This window comes from Neomonachus schauinslandi, chromosome 3 (assembly GCF_002201575.2).
Source record: "Neomonachus schauinslandi chromosome 3, ASM220157v2, whole genome shotgun sequence".
Classification (NCBI taxonomy): Eukaryota; Metazoa; Chordata; class Mammalia; order Carnivora; family Phocidae; genus Neomonachus; species Neomonachus schauinslandi.
In genome coordinates, this window is record NC_058405.1 from 180,281,449 (window position 1) to 180,305,945 (window position 24,497).

The following is a 24,497-nucleotide window of genomic DNA, read 5'->3' on the forward strand; positions in this document are numbered from 1 at the left end:
CCCTTCCATCTCTATGTTATGTCACTTTCAGAAGGTTTATTGAGGACCTATATTGTTGCCTGAACTATGTAAAGCTGAAATCTTCTTCCCAAAATATATTTGGAGAAGAAGAAAACAAATATAATTCACTAGAATAATTTTTTTTTAAAGTTCTCAAAACAACTTTTATATTGAAGTCAAATTCCTACAATAAGACATCACAGATGACTACTTCAAGGTTATTAAAACAAGGGGCTGACCTTATATTAAGTCTCTTACCTAGAGAATTTACACCAGATAATCCACTTTATTTAATTCCAACATTCTTTTTATTCCTTCTGATGATGAAATTGTAAAATGTGTAGTTGACATTCTCAAATATTTCCTTTAAACTAATTGTCAGAGCTGATTTCAAATCTAATGGGCCAAACTTGATATGAAAAATATGTGAGCACATATGAATCAATGCTCTTGACTTGTTTTATAGATCCTTTTATAGCATCAATATTAATATTATCCCTTTTGGTCTTCTATTAGACAGTTCCAAAATATACATAATTCAAGGCTTAATTGGCCACTTACATAGCAGATTATCACACTTTCTCTATAAGGCGGCAGACAGTAAATATTTTAGGCTTTGTGCGATGTGTGATCTCTGTCCCAACTATGTAACTCTATAACCTAAAAGCAGCCATAGACAATACGTCCACAAATAGCCATGTCTGTGTGCCAGTTAAAACTTTGTATACACTGACATTTGAATTTCATATAATTTTATGTATCACAAAATATTCTCCTTTTGTTTTTTTTTTTTTTTCCAACAACTTAAAAATGTGAAACAAAAATTCTTGCTCATGGGCTGTACAAAAACAGGCAGTAGGCTGTATTTGGGAAGTGGGTTGTGTTTTGCCAATTCCTGTCCATTATCCTGATGATCTACATAAAAAGGCCACAGTTACTTACATGTTATTTTTTATGTATGTTTTGTTACTAAAGTACCAATCTCTTTGCCCACTCCATGTGAGAGGAAGAAGAGTTTCAATGTTAGTTTCACTAACACCTCTGGCCGCCCTCATGACACCTAAGGATGAGGACTGCACAGATGTAGCGGACTCGCTATCCCCCATAATAACGGAAGACTTAGCGTTCCTTTCTCGAATCTCATCAGCCAGCCTTCATGCCTCCCCTTCCCTGTTGCCCCACTAATGCTATCCATGCTCTCCTGGAGAAATTTTCTGCAGGGTAAAGAGAAAATTCAAAGAAATTTGGTGACTTTTATTTCTTTTTCAGCCAGATTAAATCTTATATTCACCACATTGGAAATGATTTCTCATAATGTGGGTTATAGGGGTGGAGAAATTGTCACAGAGAGAACAGCCTGGAACAGATTCTCACCCCCACCCCTGCCCGGGAGCATCTGAAAATTAATATTGGTATTAGGTCTATTGTTTAAGAAATTAAATCTTATTCACAATAGTTGAATTTAATTCTGAGGCCAACAAGGCACCTGTTCGACATTGCTTTGTCCCCTAAGTCTTTGGTAAATTATTATATTTTTTACATGCTAACTCATGAGGTACAAAAATCAAATGGATAGAGATATGCCTGCTTGTATAAACTTCATTCTGGTGTCATTTTTAGTGTTGAAATGCTAGTGTTGAAGTGCTTATTTTAGAGTATTTTTATCTCTTTATGGTTTACATATTTTGGCAATTGAATATTTAAAAAAAATGTATGGAGATGTCTTACTGAACAGTATTATCATTCCTTTGTTCTTTGGATAAAATATACTCAATATAGGGAAGTACTTAGTTTATTTCCTAGAGAAAGTAATGATTGAGGTAAGTTAAAGACTCCTTGACATTTATGTTATTCTTCATGTATTAAAGGATTAGTAATTAAGACCATTAACAGTGTCTGGCACTTTACAGTTTCTCAATCCAATTGCCAGCATTATTTAGTTCACTGCCTCCTACAACCATGTAAAGTATGACATATGTAGCAATACACGTAATGTATACATAAAGTATATACAATATACATAAATATATATGAAGCATATGCAAATGTATATACTATGTGTATATGAATTATGTACCAATATATATACAATGTATAGTGGAAGTGCATACAAGTTCAAAGACATACATAACTTTTCAGTGTCACGTAACAATGAGGATCCCAATCAAGTCCTGAACTCTTTCCATTATACCATGTTGCTTCCATCTAAAGAGTGAAAGATAAGTTACGATTAGCATTTGGAAAGAATGTAGTCTCTTCAGGTGATTTTTGAAAATATATTTTTTGAACTTTAGAATAGTTTTAAATTTACAGAGAGGCTGCAAAGAAGGCACAGAGGGTTCCTATATACCCCACAGCAAGTTTCCCCTTTTGTTAGTATCTTACACTGTCATACTGTATTTGTCACAACCAATGAATCAATATTGAAAGAGTATTTTTAAAGCCTATTCATTATTTGGATTTTCTTAGTTTCAGGATCCCTTCCAGGATACCACATTAGTTAATTTCAGTTATCATGTCTCATTTGCCTTCACTAGACTGTGATAGTTTCTCAGAATTTCCTTGTATTTTGGATGATCTTGACAGTTTTGAGTATTTCTGCACTGGTATTTTGTAGAGTATTTCTCAATTTGGGTTTGTCTGGTGTTTTTCTCATGGTTAGTTTGATATTATGGGTATGGGGAGGAGGAACAGAGGCAGTGTGCCTTTCTCATAATATCGTATCCAGGGTCCGTATGATCAACATCGCTTAATCACTGTCCATCACTTGGTGTGTGTAGGTAGTGTTTGCCAGGCTATTCACTTTTAAGTTACTCTCCTCCCCCTTTCTATACTGTACTCTCTGGAAAGATGTCACTATGTGGAGCCTGCACATAAGGGATGGGGGATTTGTGTTTTACCTTAAGGAAGAGCTTCACTTGATTTTATCCTCATCAACTTTTAGCAAAGAATATTACCTCTGCTGAATCATGTTAATATGAAAATCTTGTCCAATAGATGTAACTGTATTCATATCAATTGAACAATTGTCTTACAATTGTCTCCCAATGCATGCTTGTTGTAAATCAAATCCCAGAGTTCTTTTAACTCTGGGGTGAGGTGAAATGGAATTTTATAGCTAAATTTTCAAAAGCTTTGAAGAATTTGGTGATAAAACAAAACAAAACAAAAACGCAGCAAAGTCATGAAATATTTCATGGGTAGTATTCTTAACACACGTCATATAATTGCTTAATATCTTATTTGTTATGTACAAAGTAATAAATTGAAGCATCTTACTGTCAGAGTGAAATGTTATTTTTAGACTTGTTTTAGGGGGAGAGATTCTGCCATGTAAATGGCCATAGTGGGTAATGTTGGAGTTTAATTCTGGGAATTAAAGAGAGCATGCACCTTCCAGATAGAAATATTGAAAAACACATGCTAGGGCGCCTGGGTGGCTCAGATAGTTAAGGATCTGCCTTCGGCTCAGGTCATGATCCCAGAGTCCTGGGATCAAGTTCTGCATCGGGCTCCCTGCTCCTTGGGAGCCTGCTTCTCCCTCTGCCTCTCTCTCTCTCTGTCTCTCATGAATAAATAAAATCTTAAAAAAAAAAAGAAAAACACATGCTATATAAAAGTAAACATGGGAAGTAGATTTGTCTTCCCCAAAAATGAATCACTTTCAAAAAGGATTTATCTCATCTTAATATAGTAATAACTTTCTTGGGTTTCTTAAATGAGAAAAAAAGTTCAATAATAGCTTAATATGAGATGACTCTATAGCACTCTTCAACAGATTTATTAAAATATTGAAATTTAAAAATTTTTGAATTGGCTATTTTCTAATAACCTGTATTTAAATTCTCTTAGACTATCTAGCCATCATTCATGTATTGACTAACGCTTTCTCACAGAATTTGTATTGACCACCGAAATAGTTTAATATTATAAGCATTCTGAAAAAAAGAGGTTGATTTTCTTCTATTAATATTTAAACCATTATATCAATCAAGTGGATATTTAATTATTTTAAAATAAAAATGTCAAGAATATGGAAATCATACTTTATAACTCTTTATTCTTAAACTTTTATTTTTTAGATTTTTTTAAAGAATGGATTATTCTTAAATTGACACATTTATATAGTACAAACTTCTAATTGTCAGAAAATACACACTTATAGTAATGCAGTTTTACATACCAGAAATGTAATGAGTATTATGAAATATATTGGAGATACTGTTGTTAGAGCAATCTAGGAGAATTATTATTTTGCAGTGACATGTGCTGATTCTCACTCTTAAATAGTAAAGAAAATTAAGTAACAAATGATAAAAGATTTGTGTGGAAAAGTAAATACAATGCAAATATCAAAGTGATGCTGTACATATCTTACCTGAAAGAAGGTTGGAGGTTTTGCAATTTTGCTGGAATGTGTAAAATCCAGTGAGATTTTACTAAAAGAAAATGATCTGGTGAGCTTAAGAGTTAACAAAAACTGTTCAATGATGGTGGCGTCTATTCATTCATAAAACTTATATCGAGAGCTTAATGACTCTGTTCTGCATGTTGGGGCTGCTGGTGGATAAAATTTGGGGCCTGCCCTCTGGGAATTCTATGTTATAAATCCATTTTAAGAGTTTATAGTCACTCAATAAATTTTGCTTGTATTTCCACCAAAATAGACTTACTGTATTTTTATTGCATGGATTATCGAGTTATAAAATATTAGAAATCTTTTGAAAAATTTCTGAGCCACTTTGGCGATGTTCTGTTGGGACAAAAGCCTATTGGTTTTTTGAATAATTTAACAAATATCTAGAATTTCATTTAAAAACCAAACACTGGTGGCCATAAAACACAGCTCATTTTTCTCAAGGAACTTTATATCAAGTTAGGCACATACAAAATATTAATCTAAGAGTGCCATCTTCTGGACTCCAAGTCCAAAATACTGATTTGGATTTATTTAATACACACTATTTATTCTCTCATAAAGCCATAAATATATTTGGATTTCTTGAGTACTGTCTGGAAATGGTAGCATCTATGACAATAACTATTACTATAATTTCTAGATAATAATCAGGAGATGTAGTAGAAAGAATATTCACTTCGGAGTCAGACAGATCTGAGTTTGATAGAGGTCTGTATTACATGTAGTAAGCTGTGACCTTGATCTAGTTTCTTAAGCTTTCTGAGACTGCTTTCCTACTTGCCCCATATAGATACATCCAAGCTTTCAGGGTGGCTGGGAGGATTTAATGTAACATATACAGAGCTCTTTGCACATGTGTGACAGAGAGCAGGTATTGAAAACTCCTAGGTATTTGTCAGTATTACAATAATAATAGCTGGGCAGTGGTTTAGCGTTTTGAAAAATGACTTCACTTTCATCATCCAATTTAATCCTTACACCAACTACTGAAATTGAGATATTACCAATTCAGTTATTCAGATAAAGAAACCAAGAAGTGCAGTGACTGGGAGAAATTTGACACATCCAGGTTTTGAATTCTTGTCTTCTAGCTCTAGACCCCCTCCATAAAGGGTTAGGAATCATGAGAATGTCGATTGTTCTTTGTTCAAGTCCAGAAACTTACTTGCCTGGCTTTGGGCAACATATGTAATTTCTTGAAGTTTTAGCTTCCTCATCTATATATTGAGGGTGTTGTACTAATTTATCTTCTCAATCCTTTCCACATCTACATATACACTGAAAGTCAGTACAGAATAATTGTTAAAAGCACAGTGTTAGAAATGATTGTCGGGATCCAATCCCGACTCTGCCATTTGCTGGCTCTGTAAGCTTAAGCAAGTTACCAAATCTCTCTAAATCTCATTTAACTCATCATTTTGCATTAATAAATAGTACTTATTTCAGAGCATCATCGTTGTGAGTTTAATAAACTATGCAAAGTACTTAGAATGGGATCTGGTATAGAGTAAACGTTATTTAAGTATTTGCTCTGATTTTTATACTAAAATTGTAACATCTAATTCAGAGACTCCAAATGAGCTATTTAACCCTTAAAGTCGAGTAGATTTGCTTAGACAATTAAATGGAAGCTTCCTCATGCTGGGTTCATGGCCCAATCACATTGCTGTCCTTGTGTGAGACTCAACTCTATAGTTCTCTTCTAAAGAACAGTTACTAGGGGACATGATCACATATACCTGGGATCAGTGTTCATCTGTCCAGAAATATACTTCAGTATATAATCAGCTCTGAATCATCTCCTGATACATAATTGACCTGATGAATCTGTTTTTCTAAAATGCTGGAATTAATTGGGGCCTGGGTCAGTATGATGGCAGAAGCTAGTGATTCTAACTTAATTTGCTGAAGTATCAAAAAATATAGAAGAATTTCTTTGCAAAAAATTATTTAAACACTTAAATTCCAAGCATTAGATGCATGCAAAGTCATTTTGGTAGAAGAATTATGAAAAGCCTTAATTCATATGCTTTTTATAAACAAACCCAAGTTTTATTTCAAGAACAAAAATGGTCTTTAAATTCTTCAAAACTGATCACATTCATCTGAGATCTCCTGAAAAGTAGTTCCGGTAATTGAACTTAGATACATTGGGACCTATAAGACAATGGAGTTAACGTAAAAGTAATAGGTAAATACTAGGCAAATTGCTTTAAAAAAAGAAAGAGTTGTTTCCATATTGTGAGCTCCTGAAACATATTGGAAAAATATTGTTGCCCAAATAATTGTTTGAATATGTCACAAAGTTTACCTAAGTACAAAATTTATTTATAGTTCCCATACTTTAATTTCGCTTTGTAAGAATTACAAAGATAAACAGCTGACATTTTTCGAAACAACTACTAGCACGGTGCAAAAAAAAAAAAAAAAAGAAATTGCTTTCATTCCATTTTTTGCTTCTGTATTCACTCTTTCTTTTTTGCTAGGTGGCATGCATGCCGTGGTTTCATGGAGACCATACAATGCTTGAGATGATTGAGAAAAAGCGTTGCTTGTGCAAGGAAATAAAAGCTAGACAGAAAACGGAAAAGGGGCTTTGCAAACAGGATAGCATGCCTATCCTGCCCAGCTGGAAGAAGAACACAGGGGCAAAGAAGTACAGCCCTCCACCCTATTCTAAGCAGCAAACGGTGTTCTGGGATACTGCCATATAACTGTGCACAGGACGGCGGGAGCTCCACATCACTTTACACGAAGAGGGAGGTCAACGCAGTCATGTGATAAGTAACTGTTACATATCTTCTCTGTCGGAATGGAATGCCAATGCTTCCCTGGAAAGCCCATGGGAAGCTGTGCCTACTCATGGCAAGTTCTTGATAAAATGTATATTAATTGTATCTTTGCAATTAAGACACTTACTTATCCCGGATTATTTTGAATCCAAAAGATATTAAGATGTAAATATTTTACTAGTTTATGGGTGACACCTGAAATAATACACATTATACGTATATAAATTACAGAAATATCAAGAGTTTTACTAGATGATATAATTTCGGTATTAACTGGTTTGTTATCTCTTTTATATGTAATCCCTTGATGCCTTTTATTATTAATTTTTGCATTTAAGATGTTATTTTTTTTTTCTGTCCACATTTGACTTCTGTATGAGAGCTCACAGCTGTAAATCATGTTCAATCACATAATATATGACCTGGTGCTAGTAATGTAGAAGTCAAGTATCATATTCGTTAAGAACATCTGTTGCTTTGTAAGTTTTTAAGGGTTTGACGGGAAATGAATACAAATGTGATGCATAATTTGGATGTCCACATTACATCAACACCAATATTTTTGCTACATTGGCTTTATAAGAATTTCTCTTCAATATTGTCTTGTTTATACTAAGCAATGGTTAGTCAGACTCCAGAGAAAGTTATTAGGATATATTTGGATATCCCAGCAGAAAACATTTCCTTCAGAAATGACTTTCAGGACATGTGTCCTTGTATCATGGATCTGATTGGAGGAGACCAGGGTTCACTGTGACAATGGAAGGAACAAGGAATCGAAAGCTAAATAGCACGACTGCTTTCAAGAAAGTAGTACCAGTGGCTTTAAAACCACTGCCATCACTATTTTTAAGTAACTTTTCACGTGTATGTTTGTTTCCCCTAAAAAATGAGAAATAAATATTCAGACAGATACGTTTACATATTTTAGTACACTAAACGCCAATCTTTTGCAAAATTTAGGTCCATTAATGAATTAGAATTTCTTAAGTTTTTCAAACTAGTTATCACCACATTTTTGGGTCTTCTGTGCAGGACCATCACATCCATTCTTACTGATTCTGACACCATGACCAAAGAATTATGACCACTTGTTTATTTTATTTTGTTTCAAGGGAGAAACAGGAAATGCAGGGGCTAGGGGATGGATGGGGTGGCTTCGATTTTATGTGGTGGTAAAGTTTAAGTTAAACAAATTCCTATATATCTTTTAAGAATAACTTGTTAGTTACATATAAATATTGCCACGGATGGATAAAAAGGAAACTATCTCATATATTTTGTATATTTAAATTACTATTTATGCTTCCTAAAATTGACAGTATGTGATTCTTCTTTAACAATCAATTTAGTATTATATTTCTGAGAGAAAAGGTATGTGTTTGAAGTTATTGTCATAGTGGTTTTCCTTGTAAGGGTTTTGACAGCAATAGTATAGTGCTGCTCGATAAAACCAAATATAAAGGAGTGAGGGGATTTTTGTAATCTCTATTGCTAAAAACCTAGTGATGCTTTATCAGTAATAGTTCCTTTCAAGCCTTTGAAATGTTATAAAATAATTTTTTAATCTTTTATAATCAATGTATATTTTGATGTCCAATTAGAATTCTGAAAGAATAAGGAAAAAGGGTAAGTGGGAGCATGTGTATCTGTTGTTTTTGCGTGAATGAGTATTCAGCAGGAGAACTGTATACATAAAACGTTTACTGAGGTTTTAGGTTTTGCTTGTGTAACTGAGGTGGTTAAAAAGAAGAAGAAGAAGAAGAAGAAGGAGAAGAAGAAGAAGAAGAAGGAGAAGAAGAAGAAGAAGGAGAAGAAGAAGGAGAAGGAGAAGAAGAAGGAGAAGGAGAAGGAGAAGGAGAAGGAGAAGAAGAAGGAGAAGAAGAAGAAGAAGGAGAAGAAGAAGGATCACAAGTACAGGAAATCATGGAGAGATCTTAAGTAGCTTAAGTAAATCCTACTGCCATATTTCACTGGTTAGAGATTATGTTTCAAACCCAACAATCAATGGAGTACCAATCTAAGAGTGATGAAGATGTATTAAGATAAAATCAGAATGGAAATAGAACGTGCTTAGGACCCAGGATGTTACCCTGATTTAACTTCTTATGACTACATATACTCGAGTCAGTCAGTCGGGTAGAAGACATCAATTCTCAGCATCTTTATGATGATCTGGGTGTATGTATATGTATATTCAGGCTCGGTATGGTAATGATTGGATAATTCCTTTGAAATTTATATTTCAGTAACATATCTAAGTGTGTTTTTCAGATGCCAATCTTTTCCCATATCTCTCTGAATGAGGCAGAAGATATTTTTTAATGCTGGCCACTTGTCAAGAAGGAAACAGAGGCACTGAAATGACTTGTGTTGGATTCAGTCATTCCCATTTGTTCTGCCAAACTCATGTTGCTGCCAGGTTTCATGCACTCTTTTTTTCAAGCGAGTTATTTTCTGAGAAGGCAGCTTGTTTGAAAATCTGACCTTAGGCAACCATTTCTGTTTAATTTCTCCAAATCTTCCTTTCAATGGGGAGTCATTGAAAGATCTGGGAAAGCAGCTTCACTGATGTTTGACTCAATAACGATTCTTGGGTGCCTGACCCACTGTTTGTTGCAGCTTCACCCACGTGGTGAGTTCCATTCTATCATTCATTTTCTTTTTGTGTTGTGTTTCTTTATATGGAGAAAAGGTCATTAGGATAGAGGAGAAAAATCAGCTTATTCTCTGGGGGCAGTCAATCAGGACACGTCAGTTGTGAATTTGGTCGGATGATAAAACATTCCGTTGACAGAACACTCTGGAAAGATAAAGCCCATATTTTTTATCACTGCCAAAGAACAAATGGTATCATGGCATGGTTATCAGGTGGGAAGAGCCCATACGTATGAGAAATGGTCTTTTCCTGACAGCTTTTACAGAAACAGAATTTTATTGGCTGTCAGCAAGATGCTTTTCTACGGGAAAAACTTCTTAGCACACAAGAGACAAATTTCTTTAGAATGGATGGGAGGGAGATCCTGCATTTCTGTTCAGTGCCAGAAGCCAGGACCTTCTGAGCTGTTACGGTAGGTCTTCATGTGAACACTGCTGTCCCTTTCCCCGTATTCATGCCGTGGGAGCATGTCTGGAGTGAGTGATCAATTTGTGTAAGTGAAGGTTAATGATCACCCAGACAAAATATTTGGGAAAGTGAAGCAAAACAAAACATTAAGAGGTTCACCTTTGTAATTTTAAAGAATATACACATTCCAATATATGGAAATTGTCTGGATACAAGGAGATACAACTTCCCTTTTCAAAATCATGACAATGGGACTTCAGACATGGAGGTTCCAAATCGTTTTCTTGAATGCTTCTAGAGAATAGAGAAACATTTTTCTTACTACACTCTGGCTTAGGCCTCATGCCCACATATAATTTGATTTGACTCTTTGAGCAAATTTAGGAATCATGTCAATAAAACTAAACACTTTCAGGTTAATGTTTTAACTAACTAAGTAAGACATCAGAACAATGCACATTAACAATGCAATTTTAATCACTTATATGTTAAAGTGATTCACTTCCCTAAAATAGAAAAGAGCTTGTAAGCTAGTTATGGCTACCTATGAAATTAAAAAAAAAAAATTTCTGTGATTTAAGCAGTAGGTAATCTGAGATGAGAGACAGTTTACCCTTTCAAAGGAATAGAAGTACAATAGAATAACAAATCCTACTTCATTGTGCCCCCAGTTTAAATGGAACTGAAGAAAAACAGTACCTATAATATTTAAGATTAACTCACTACATCTTCCCTCAATGGGAGAATAGATAGCTAATTGTAAAATGTGGACGATTTATTAATTTATTATTAACAGTTCATTGTTGAGAAACTTATCTATTAGTTGTTTTTCAAAATTCTGTGAAGCATTGGAATTAAATATTCAAAAAGGTATGGTCCCTGCCTTCAAGGAGCTTAATTATGCAATCATTAAAATTTCAAAACAAAGCCAATTATTTCTAAGCAGTTATACAATATCACGTGTTTGACATCTCTTATGTGTTTATATATGGTATTCTCTCTTTTTTTCCAGATCAAGTGTACAGTCAAAATAAAATACTAAAACATATTAAAGTTAATGTCTAAGTATAAAATATGTTTATGTATAAGACTCTATATGTACACATAGCATATGTACTGCTGTCTATGTAACAAGGTAAAAGGATAACACGTTTGCCATGTTGGACTTGAACATTGTGGCTTGTTGTTTGGATTGATTTAAAACCCTTTGATATTTGGGTCAATTACATTGTAGCAAAATGTGTGTAACCTGAAAAAAAAAAAATCCTGATTACATTTCCCTTTAAATATTACAAAGTTTCAAATTTAAGGGGAAACACCTTTACAGAAATAGTGTTGGATTTAATCTCAATCAAATATAGGTGAAGATCTTTTTGAAGTGTTCAATTGTTCCCAAATATGACTGGGTTGCCCACCCTAAAAACATCCACATTTACATGTGTATACACCCACATACAGTATACATACTGTATATAATATATATGAAAATGTTTAGTATGCACTTCTTTTGTTGGGAACTCCTTGAGTTAACATTTATAGTGTAGCAATTGGTGTAAAGTGCACTGTGATTATAAAAAACAAAGCACAGTAAAGTCACAGGTCTTGTTATCTTGCACTAAAAATGTGTTTACGTATTTAGCAATTGTATGTTTACTTTCTTGCTCTCTTCAAGAAATTAAAACAAATAGCTATTGAAGAAATGATATAAAATAATATGTTTTTTAGTGGGTAATGGCACTACATTTTTAAAAGACAGGGTTTTTAAAAGAAACCATTTAACATCCATTCCAACATAATATGTTTACCGTATCTAAGAATCTGAATGTCATATTACATTTTTCATAACTCATTAAAAATGTCAGGCATGTGCCTGAAAATTTGTGCAAATAAGCATTAGCTAACAGATTTCTCTATTCACGTGTTGTTAGCCATTTCTATATACATAATAATGTAAACACTGATGTTTTAATTTCTCTTAATTTTTGTACTTGATTTTTTTAGGTAATATGTAATTATAAATGTACTTTGATACTACTGAAGTAACCAGATGTTGTTTGAAAACAATTTGTTTTCTTTAGTGCATTGGCAATATTTTACAATACTTTTGTGCTTATTTATTTGTGCTCCCGTGTAATTATAATAAAAGCAATAGTTTAAATTACTTGACTTTTGCCATTGCTGTATTTATTCGCTAAGAAACAAGATTAGTAAGAACCTTTCAGAGAAAAGCACACACGTTTCAACTTCGGAAGTGATCTCTGACATGACATGTATTGTAGCAGACACGCACGGGTGAATAGCGAGGACCTGGATGCTTCAATTTTGTTATGTGACCCTCAGTTGTCCTCAATCACCACTTGGCTTCTGCCCTAAACAGATGAGCCACTAAATACGAGGAAACGTGACACTTTTCTTTCTTCAATATGCTCCTAATTCCAATTAAATACACAGCATGTATCTCAAGTATTCCGGAGGCATTAAAGGAAAACAAAAAAATCCAGCCATCTTAGACCTGTGTATGCAGATGAAATGTTTATTGGGTGGGTATTTGCCATGTTCATTTATTCAGTCATACCTCTGGAACTGATCTGGAATTGATCCAGTTTAAATAGGGAGCAAGTTAGTATGGATAACATTACTGGGGTATCCATAACCAAAACATCACTGAGCACTTGAAATATATAAAACGAGGTTCTGGAGCTCAGCCAGCTCACAAAAAAAGTGCATGTGTGATAATAGAGTCTCCAATAATGGTTTCTAATGGCTACTTCATCACCACTTACATCTTCTGCCACATGCCCGATTTCAGTGTAATTTCTTATAATTTTATAATTCCTCAAATTCTTTTCATGGGCATTTCTTAAAAGAAATCCAATTTATTCCCACCATTTAGCCCCTCCTCCAGCCACTCAGTGCTCTGTGGGCACTCTACTTCTGGGTTGAACAAGAAATAATCACATTCTACATAGTCAATGTTTCATGCTTCCATCCATCTCAGCTCATGATAAGATGTAGGAGTGGGGCCCAGGCATCAGCAATAGATAAAATAGCCTGAGAGGAATATAATGTTCTGCCATGGTTGAAAACCAAACCAGGGCAATGACCAGGGACAATGCTTCTAATCCATATCATCTCTTCTCTTCTCCCAGTTCCCAGTAAGATTCACTTGTTCCCAGCTTTTTGATATCAGAATCTAATTATGTTAACACTAAGATGGGAATGACTGAAAAAACAATGGCCATCCTCCTATGGCCATTTGTATTTGAGAGGATTTTTATTAACATGTACAAATGATTATCTATTAATAAAATGTGACAGACTAGGGGATTGGAAAAAGAGAAGTTTATGGAAAAATTTGTACAATATCACCTCAAATCATGTCCTCTAGAGTTGTGCTTTTCAAACTTTTCTGCACAGAAGAGCCCTGCTGGCAATTTCTAAAAACTCCTCCTGTCCACAAAGCCTCCTGGGGTTAGTCACAGGCCTTGTGAGATTTTGCAAGGGCTCAAGTGACTCCAAAGGGGTCAAAATTGAGAATTTGAGAAGTACTTCTCAAACTTTAACGAAATGCCTATCACCTGCAGATCATGGTAACAACATACAAGTTCTGATTCATCAGAGTCTGAGATTTGGCATCTCTAGAAGATCCCAGGAGATGCTGGTGCTGCCTGTCCATAGACCATCTACTGAGCGACAAACAACTCCTAGGTGACTCGCTTTTCTGCCTATTTTCAAGGAGCCTTTGGTACCATACTCTTGAGCACTGATACTCAGATGGTACTTCACGGGTGGACAACATCGAATTATCTTGAGACTGGTTAGAAATGCAAAACCTTAAGTTCCATCCTGGATGGATCTTTGGAGCCAAGACACGTGACTCTTTGGGGCTGGCGCTCACGGATCTGTTTCAGCAAACCATGCAGATGATTCTTATGCTCAGTGAGGTTTGAGAAGCATTGTCCCTGATCCTTGCCCTGGTTTGGTTTTCAACCATGGCAGAACATTATATTCCTCTCAGGCTATTTTATCTATTACTGATGCCTGGGCCCCACTCCTACAGATTCTGATTTTATCAGCTTGGGTTTCAGGACTGGACAGCTTTTCCTTCTCTTCCTTCACAATCTCCTCCTCCTCTTCTTTTTATCCTTTCTGTTTCCTTCCCTACAACCTCCCATATGATTAGAATCTGAAGTTGGTACCAAGAAAACTCTATTAGAGAATCACCTTCACCTGTGTCTCACACATTGGAAATTGTGTCATGTTCAGCAGAAACACTGTTTTATCCACAGGACCAAATACAAAAATGCATTGTTTCATATCCTTACTCCACAGTTATTTATAGGCACCTCATGGCAAACTGTGCTAGTGTGGGAAGAAAGTTTCAGCTTTTGGTTGAATCAATTCTGTGTGATTGGGTACCCATCTGTCCTCTGAAGTGGTCAGTATTCTATGAGAACAGGGTTACATTGTTTTTTACTTATTTAGTTATTAAAAAAAAATTTTTTTTTTTTTTTTTGGGGAAGAGAGCGAGGCTGGGGGTTGGGGAAGGGCAGAAGGAGAAGGAGAGAGAGAATCTTAAGCAGACTCCACATTAGCACAGAGCCCGATGCAGGGCTCAATCTCACGACCCTGAGGTCATGACCTGAACCAAAATCAAGAGTTGGACCGTTAAGCGACTGAGACACCCAGGTGCCCCAGGATTATGCTAGAGCAGCTCGGGGGTGTTGAGTGTGTCTTTATAACTATGGTGTTCACTGCATATAGCGTTCCTTTGCCCAGGTAGCCCATATTTGAATGAAAAATTATTCTAGACATTGCTTAGAAATTAGTGTCTGGGTGCTACTCAGAATCTTCATTGTTAGTAATAGTACTAGGCATCTGTCAGATATCCCTCAGGTTGGAATTGATGTCTGCCACTCAAAAATCCATTTCCACCCCTAGCACATACAAACACACTGTGCTGTTTGAATCTCCATTAAAATGCCATCTGTTTCTAATATTTATTTATTTATTTATTTATTTATTTATTTATTTATTTATTTATTTATTTTTAGAGTTTGTCTTCTAATACTATATGGTAAGTTTCAGAAAGGGGAGCTAGGTTTGCTTGTTGTAAATCCTTTATTCCCCAAGGTGCCTGGCCCATTGCTCTGCACATGAAAGTATTAAATAATATTCTCTGGCTTCATTTACAGATTTATTCAACAAACACTCATTGAAGTCCTCCTGTACACCTACCACTTTGTAGACAGTAACAGGCCAAAGGCTATGCACGCTGTCTACTCCTTCTCCTTCCTCTCTTCCATCACCATAAAACAGGAATTAATGAGATCTTGTAACATTTTATAATACATAGGCCAAGATTACTGTAAATATGTATATTATTTATATAGTTATGATTTGTATCTACCCATCTACATATTTATTTAAACTCTCTTTTGTTGCAAAATAAATTAAAACTGCTTTTATTCATGCATAAAATATAGCAAGATAACCTGTGTTAGCAATGTGTGAGAACTATAAGAAGGAAAAATAAAAAAAGATTAGGACATGAAATAAAAGCAGTCAGGAATGATTTAAGTCACAAAATGCATACAGTGATGCCCTATGTCATTACTAACTTTAAGTTTAAAATTTATCATAATAGGAATATCACCAATAATGGTACTAATAATGACTGATTTATGGTTTATTCCATGCTAGACACTGAAATGTTTTTAATATGTTTTACTTAATTTTTACCTCAACTCTATGATTATCTTCACTTTCTATAAAGATTTTATTTATTTATTTGAGAGAGAGAGAGAGAGAAACAGTATGAGAGGGGATAGGGTCAGAAGGAGAAGCAGGCTCCCCGCCGAGCTGGGAGCCCGATGCGGGACTCCATCCCGGGACTCCAGGATCATGACCTGAGCCGAAGGCAGTCGCTTAACCAACTGAGCCACCCAGGCGCCCGATTATCTTCATTTTCTACATAAAGTAATTGAAGTTTACAAAAGTTTTCTAAACTTATACATATAGTAGTTACAGATCCTGGAAACTCAAGCCAGGCTTCCCTGATTCCAAAACAAATGCAACACAGCCTCTTATTTAAATTACTTTTTGTCAGTTTGATACTTTGCAAACACTATGCTGTATCATGTACCATGAAAGGAATTAATCCATTTAACTTAGATTCACATATTTAACACCAAAGAGGCAGTATATTCCCTACAACAGAACAAACTTCGTAGTTACAGCCCAGTGTAGGGGACTTTAGGCTTTTAGATGGAGGGAAGGTACCACTTGAACTTGATCATTTCCTACCAATCTTTTAACTGGTTGCAATGAAGGTCAAATGAATTCGCTAAGGTCAAACAGTGAATTGGCTTTTAAATTGATTTTTTCTGGTACATTTTCCTTAGGGTAACTATTATTGCCACACTATATTGAATTAAGTTTCTTGATATGTTTCAAAGTACCTTCTCAGCTATGTTAAAAAAAAAAAAAAAGGACATATTGGCTTAACAAGGCTTACTTTGTTTTAGGTAGTATATCTATCCAAATTCTGTTAGTCTTTCTTCAGGGTAGACACTGGATGATACCATATTTATAATGGAGAGAGAGAGAGGAGATGGTGGAAAGTGAGAGCATGGGAGAGTGAGAGAGAAGTAGAGAGAGAGAGAGAGAGAATAGAAGAGTAGCTGTTAAAATGCACCCCCCCCACAGGACACTGACACCTCAATACTTGATTCCTAAGCAATATTTCATCACAAGGGTCCTTGAAAGGTGTTACTCACGACCCTGGGATAGGGAAAAAAAAAAAGCATTTGTTATTATTTTAATAGTTAAGAACTTTTTGTGTATTTAAGATATAAAGTTAGCATATTAAAATACTTGATTTGATTCACTGCATAAATATTTCTTGAGTGCTTATATGTCAGCCATTATTACCCATAACGGGGATTTGGTTGTGAACAAATGAAACAACGACAACGCTACTCCTTTTAGAGTTTACACAATTGATATGATCAGTCATGTTGAGGTTGAAGTTGGTCGCACCAAGTTAAGCCCCCTCACTCAGAACTTGAGGATTACAAGGTATAGTGTTCTGGTGATACTCAGATGTGGCAAAATTCAGAAGTATTTGAATGGCTGAAGGGAGCTTGCTCTGAGACCAGAAGATGTACATTGTCTCTGCTACAGGAAGCTTTTTATGCCCGCTCTCCTCATTCCCTTGGGATTTGATACCTTTGTGTCAGAGATTACACATATGGATATATTGATTCCTTAGTAAATATACACTTCTCCTTTTACAATGGAAAGATTCTGAGGAAAGTCATACAAACTACTGAAACCACCTCAGAGTTGATTAGACATCCCTGATAATATCAAAATAGTCTACTTGCCTAAGGATCCTCTAGATTTTATCGAGATTAAATGTTTGTCCTATTCTATGGGGCGCCTGCGTGGCTCAGTCGTTAAGCGTCTGCCTTCGGCTCAGGTCATGATCCCGGGGTCCTGGGATCGAGCCCCACATTGGGCTCCCTGCTCAGCAGAGAGCCTGCTTCTCCCTCTCCCACTCCCCCTGCTTGTGTTCCCTCTCTCGCTCTCTCTCTCTCTGTGTCAAATAAATAAAATCTTAAAAAAAATAAATAAATAAAACCCACATTTAAAAAAAAAATGTTTGTCCTATTCTAGAAAATTTTTGACTTCCCCTAACTTATAATACCAATTACATTGTCCAAGTTCCAAACAGCTCTACTTGGTTCCAGAAACCCATTGAACCAATATCATTCTGTCAGTCCTTGCCTTCTCCCAGACGCCAGTGTTATACATCAAAGATCTCAAGTTCAAATGATTGTATGCGCTGGGTGAGAGAGACAAGTACCTACCTTCAAATATTGCAACAGGCAATAAATAAGGCAGAGCTTGAAGCAAATGGACGATGAAGAGGATGATAGACCCCTTAGACAAAGGTAAGGAGTTTTCTGGTAAAGACACAAGAACAGGGATATCATAAAGCTAAAAAATAAGTTTAGGACTATTTAGTTTTGGGAAAAGTACAATTCCTCTCAAAGGCTCCTGGGTGGAAACTTTGAGAAAAGTTGTCATCATTTTTATTTAAATGTGTGGCCTTCTTTCAAATTAATATCAGGATTCTGCAGAAAAGCCCAGTGGGGAACTTGATCAGAGCAATTTAGAAAGGCAAGCAAGACAGCAACTCAAGGCATAAAAATGAATAAGGTCAGTACAGAGCAGCAAGCAAGGCAAAAATTACTGGCCTTGACATTTTCTGATGACTCTTCAGAGCTTCCTCTTTCTAGTTTTTAAATGTATTATTCACTAAATCTGAAGAGGTGAGTGGAGATGGAAACAATGAATAGTCAGCTATGCAAAGACCTGGAGGAGAGTTTCAGATATTTGAGGGATTGTCAAGGCTCTGAGATGGAATGGGCTTTCATGTGTTGAGGAACCCCACTGGCCACAGATACACTAAAGATGAGGTCAGGGAGAGAGGCAGGGGCCACTTTATGTAGGCACGGTGGTGTTTATATGCCAGACTGTATAAAGCATATCACCTGCACTATCTAAAAACTAAAGGCATGGGTAGAGTTTAAGAGTATATAGCTCTAGTAAAAAGAATGTCCATGCCACTTCCCTAAACTGATCAACCTACCTCTCAATGAATGTGTGCAGAAAACCAAGAATCATCAAACATTTAATGAAAACTAACAATACAAATAAAAGGCAATCCAATAGAATTTATTAGGATCTTAATAAATTATAGTTAGGTTGATCGTCAGAGGTGGTTTAATGTGAAGCTATTGAAGCTTAAATTTTATGCTGCACACATGTAGAAGCTACTCTGGGATGCCCGAACAGACCCTAGTAATATGTTCACATGGTCATATGATTTGTAAAATTTGCAAAATGTGGGTCATTTGACTAGTCAGTTCAGAGTAATGCCTTTTCTATTTTAATGTATCTTCCATCCCATTTTGCCTTAATTTGGAGTCATTGGAGTGGTTGTGGGAATTTTGGGATCTGGTTAGGAAGTTAGGTTGGATGTACATTTACTTTAGGCTTAGTGGTACATTTTCACATGAATTATGGAATTCATAATTTTGTATATTTTTTTCCTTAAAAATCACCCTTCCCCAATTTGTATAAGCATCAGTCCTCACAGAATTTCATAGATAAACAATACATCGTTAAGAGATTGGAGCCACTTTATCAACCATCTCAAAAAATTATGATTCAGATTTCTAGAAAACCCTGAAGTCCATAGCCTATTTTGAGCATGTTATATTTATCATCAAAGCGGCCCCATATCCTGGATATATTCATATCCATTAAACATGATTATTTTAACATTCACAAGAATCAAATTGATAAAGTTAAACTTTTTGGAAACTTAAGCACTTATGTCCACATAGAAATGACTAGAGAGGAAAAAATAAAACAAGACAAAATCAGAAAGGGAGACAAACCATAAGAGACTCTTCATCATAGGAAACAAACTGAAGGTTGCTGGAAGGGAGGCGGGTGGAGGGCAGGGGTAACTGGGTGATGGGCATTAAAGGGCACATGATGTAATGAACACTCAGTATTATATAAGACTGATGAATCACTGACCTCTACCTCTGAAACCAATAATACATTATATGTTAATTAATTGAATTTAAATTAAAAAATAAATTTAAAAATGACTATATAATAGAAAGTTAAATATAACTGCGAAAATAATCTATTTATACCCTCTCAGCTCCAAATCTACCCCTCATTGCCTGCTTTCTGAAAATGGATTTGGGCCCTGTATGGTTTTTCTTAGCAAATTGCATCATGTTAAGATTTGTCAGGAGGGGGCGTTAGAGAGACACTATAGGAAGAAAAGACTTCTCTTCAGGTCCTTTTTTCTCATCTACTTCCTGCTCCTACCATGTTGCTGCCAGCAGGATGTGTGTAGGGCCACCCAAGTGATGCTTCCTTCCATCCAGTTTGAATGGTATCCCAGAGGGATGTTTCTGGCTTACGCAGGGACAGCTCTCACCCAAGGCAACTCAGCAAACTTCTCTGACATCCAGTGATCCATAACCATACTCTAACAAGGTCTGTATTTCTTGAGGAAGGGATGCCCATCTTCCATATTTGTTCCTTCCTTGGGTAATCTCCTTCAGCCCAGGGTAATTTTTAGAATTCTCTTTACTGCTATATAGAGTTTTCCCTGTTAACAGTCAATAATTCTTTACATCAAACTTTTCCTGTTCAAATGATTGTGTGGTTTCCATCTCCTGAATGGATTTTGACTGATACAACATTTTAGAACAGCTTTTTGTTCTACTTTACTATTATTACTATGCTTTATTTTCATGGACACTTTTCTGAACTATCACCTAGTTCAATAAAATGAATATATGCTTCATAAACCATAGAGCAACCTTTCAATCATGACAGCAACACAATGGAACTAGTGATTGACTTTTTGAGCCAAGACAACACTAGTCAATTTTGGTCCTATCTACTTGTTATAGATAGCTTAATAAATGCTGTGTATAATTTATTTGGATACATTTAATTTCTTGTTGTTAAAAGAAAACACTCATTTGAAATTTAGTTTGTCCTCTGATTTCATTTCTCCCAGTTTCATTATTCGTCATTAATATTAACTGAAATGAAACTGAACACATTTGGTGTTTGAAAAAAAAAAATCAGACACAGGTAGAAGAGTTGTTCTTGAGATAGAGAAATGACTTTCAAATGTGCAGTCCGTAGCAAGCATTTTGACTTGCTCTAAGACATATAATTGGTTTAGGAATTCGTAGGGGACAGTGAAATGATGAGTGAAATGATAAAGGGATTACATATGTAATCTATCATTCTACAAGAAAATAAAGTAGGTATCTTTTATTATACATTGTATGCATATTGGAAGATAAAAATGAATAAAAAATAGGTAAAAAAAAATCTGGTAGAGCTTGTATACTTCTGGAGAAAACAAATTTTTATGATGACACCAAGAACCATAAGATTATTGTTCATTCTTGGAAAATGAATAAAGATAAATATTTTACTCCTTCTATTTTTAAATACAGAACATGAAAATATCCTCTTCTTGTACCTCATAGATTTGAAGACATATCATGATTTTCTAAAATATCAGATAGGGGCACCTGGGTGGCTTAGTCGTTAAGCGTCTGCCTTTGGCTCAGGTCATGATCTCAGGGTCCTGAGATTGAGCCCTCATTGGGCTCCCTGCTCAGTGGGGAGCCTGCTTCTCCCTCTCCCCCTGCTTGTGTTCCCTCTCTCGCTGTATCTCTCTCTGTCAAATAAATAAAATCTTTAAAATATATATATATCAGATAGTAAAATGACACTAATGTGATACATGGAACTTACCCTCACTCTCATGAGTCCCTCTGTGTGAGGGACACTTTTTTTTTTTTTAAAGATTTTATTTATTTATTTGACAGAGAGAGAGAGACAGCGATAAAGGAAACACAAGCAGAGGGGGAGTGGGAGAAGGAGAAGCTGGCTTCCTTCTGAGCAGGGAGCGGATGTGGGGCTCGATCCCAGGACCCTGGGATCATGACCTGAGCTGAAAGCAGACACTTAACGACTGAGCCACCCAGGCGCCCTGTGTGAGGGACACTTGATAACATCTTGGTCTCTCTCTCATTTGCCTCTCCCTTTCCCTGGGGAAGGAAGAGTGACATATCTTTTTTAGTTTGGGGCAAAAACCTGGCTCAAGTGCTTTCCATGTCAAGACATGCATTCTGATCTGCCACCACTTGGAACCTCAAGAACCTGGCAGCAATTTGGTTCTCATATATTGTCATCTCATATCTCATGACTATAAAACCAGGCATATATAGGTTAAAGGTAAATTAAGGTTTAATACATATTTGATTCAGGAAATCTTTACTTCTCTGCTTTGGAAAACTTATTCCTTCTAGAGAAAAAAATGGTTGTAAACATATTTGTGCACATTTCCAATCAAGCAGCAGGAAATTTTTTATCTACATGGACCCATGGGTTCTCTTGGGCAAAAAACTGGAAAAGGGTTCTCCTTTGGGCCCGTGTCTCCACATGGCCTGGATGGACCGGAGCTGAGCAGCCATGTACACACAAGGCAGATCTCCTTCCATTTGTTCTATTCTCTTCTCCCTATCGCGTCCCCCACCCCCACTGCATCCCATTCATGTTAATAGCTTGACACCTGTTCAAACTCTCTACTTCAGATACTTTGGTGGTTTTCCTTTATGATGATGTGCACTCTTAGAATGAATAGATACTGTGACTACCAAGTCATCTCATGGGACTTGTTTTTATGAATATAACAATTGACCATCCTCAAGATCAGTATCCACCCATCAGCAACTGAGTGCCAATAATGTACATATATCAGTTCTTTCCGAATGTTCACAGGTTCAGCCCCTCTAGATGCAAATGCTGAAACCTCAAGAATTTGGGGTACAAGATGTTTGTTAGGGATCCACAAAAAAAGCAGATTATTGTACAAACCATGTGGGCAAAATTGCTCATTCATTTGAACAAAAAATACATTGTAGTCATTACTTCACACCATTCACTGAAATAAATTCTGGTTGGATTTAAGGGTTAAACATAAAACAACCCCTAAAACTATAATGGCATTTTATAAATAATTTAAGTTATAATAAAATATAGTACATTTTGTAATGCTTTGCTGACTGGGGAGAAAGTTCTTAAGCTCAACAAATTCTAGATTCCATATCTATTAAGAAGAAAGAGAGATTTTACTATATGAAAATGAAAGGTCAGTGTCATAAAAGATACAAAGAATAAAATTTAAAGGCAAAAGATAGACTAGGAGAAAATATCTGCAACATATCCAGCATATCCAGCATATGGATGTCATATTAACATATGAGAGTCCCTAAAAATCTAGATGGCAAAACAAAACATAGACATATAGGCAGAAGATATGGATAGGCAATTCAGAGTAGATAGAAGGAGTTCTCACACATAAAAACATAGGAAAAATCAATAATCAGAAACAACAAATTAAATGACATTGGTCCATATTTCTAAATCATCAGCTCCTACAAATATTAAATGGTTGATAGGTCAATATTGATCAACCAATATTGGCTATAGTGTAAGTCAATGTGTATTCTCATGACTAATTTTAATAGTATAAAGAGTTAGAGTTTTTTTATTTTATTTTATTTTTATTTTTTTAAAAGATTTTATTTATTTATTTGACAGAGACAGAGATAGCGAGAGCAGGAACACAAGCAGCGGGAGAAGCAGGCTTTCCCCTGAGGAGGGAGCCCAATGCGGTACTCGATCTCAGGACCCTGGGATCATGACCTGAGCCGAAGGCAGATGCTTAACAACTGAGCCACCCAGGCACCCGAGTTAGAGCTTTTTTAGAGGATGACAATATCTGAGTGATTATATATATATATATATATATATATATATATATATATATATATATATACTGACTCTATATAAAATCTGTCTTGGGTACAAAAATGTACAATATAAATGTAAGATTATCTATTGCCACTATTTTAGATACATGACCAATTGGAAGTGATACCAATTCTGTTATCAGGAAAACAATTGAATTAAAGAAATCATCCATAGATACTATTTGTATTAATCAGAAATGGTAGATTCTGTAGGAGTACCCCTCCAAATTCTCATTGGTTTAAAACACCAGGTTTTTTCTTGCTCATGCGTGGCCCTCTCAGGTGAGCCGGGGGCTCTGTCCTGTGTCTTCTCACCCAGGATGCAGGCAGATGGAATGGTCACCAATCTGGAGCATTGCACCAGACTCTCTGGCAGAGGACAGGGCGTGGTGGCTTGCAGACAGCTCTCAAAGCTTCCACCTGAAAATGATGCATATCTCTTCCACTTACATTTTATTCACAGGGCCACACCTCACCCCATGGGTGCCACAAATTATACTTATGCCTAGGAGGAGTACGAGAAACTAACTTCTGTACCATGGAATAAAACGTGTTACAACTATATTGAGGCAAATAAGCATGTTCATATTTTAGTTGAAAAGTCATCCAGCTCTACAGGATCTTTAAATTCCATTGCCATCTTGAAAACATATATATTTGCATATGTGCATATGTATTCATGTAAATGAACAGACAGTTTTGAAATCCTAAACCATTAGCAAGAGGAAGTGGTACATCCTTGGTCAAGAGCAGAGAGGAAGTACTTTTATTTTTAC

At 35.8% G+C, this 24,497-nt stretch overlaps 1 protein-coding gene across 1 annotated transcript in view; it reads left to right on the forward strand.

Annotated features, from left to right (window-relative positions):
* The window catches only part of NYAP2 (neuronal tyrosine-phosphorylated phosphoinositide-3-kinase adaptor 2), a 248,640-nt gene extending 241,506 nt beyond the window's left edge, over window positions 1–7,134 (forward strand). Inside the window, exon 6 of the mRNA XM_021682950.2 lies at window positions 6,907–7,134. Coding sequence (XP_021538625.2) covers window positions 6,907–7,134 — 228 coding nt within the window. The remainder of the gene's footprint in view (window positions 1–6,906) is intronic.
* Window positions 7,135–24,497: the final 17,363 nt, after the last annotated feature.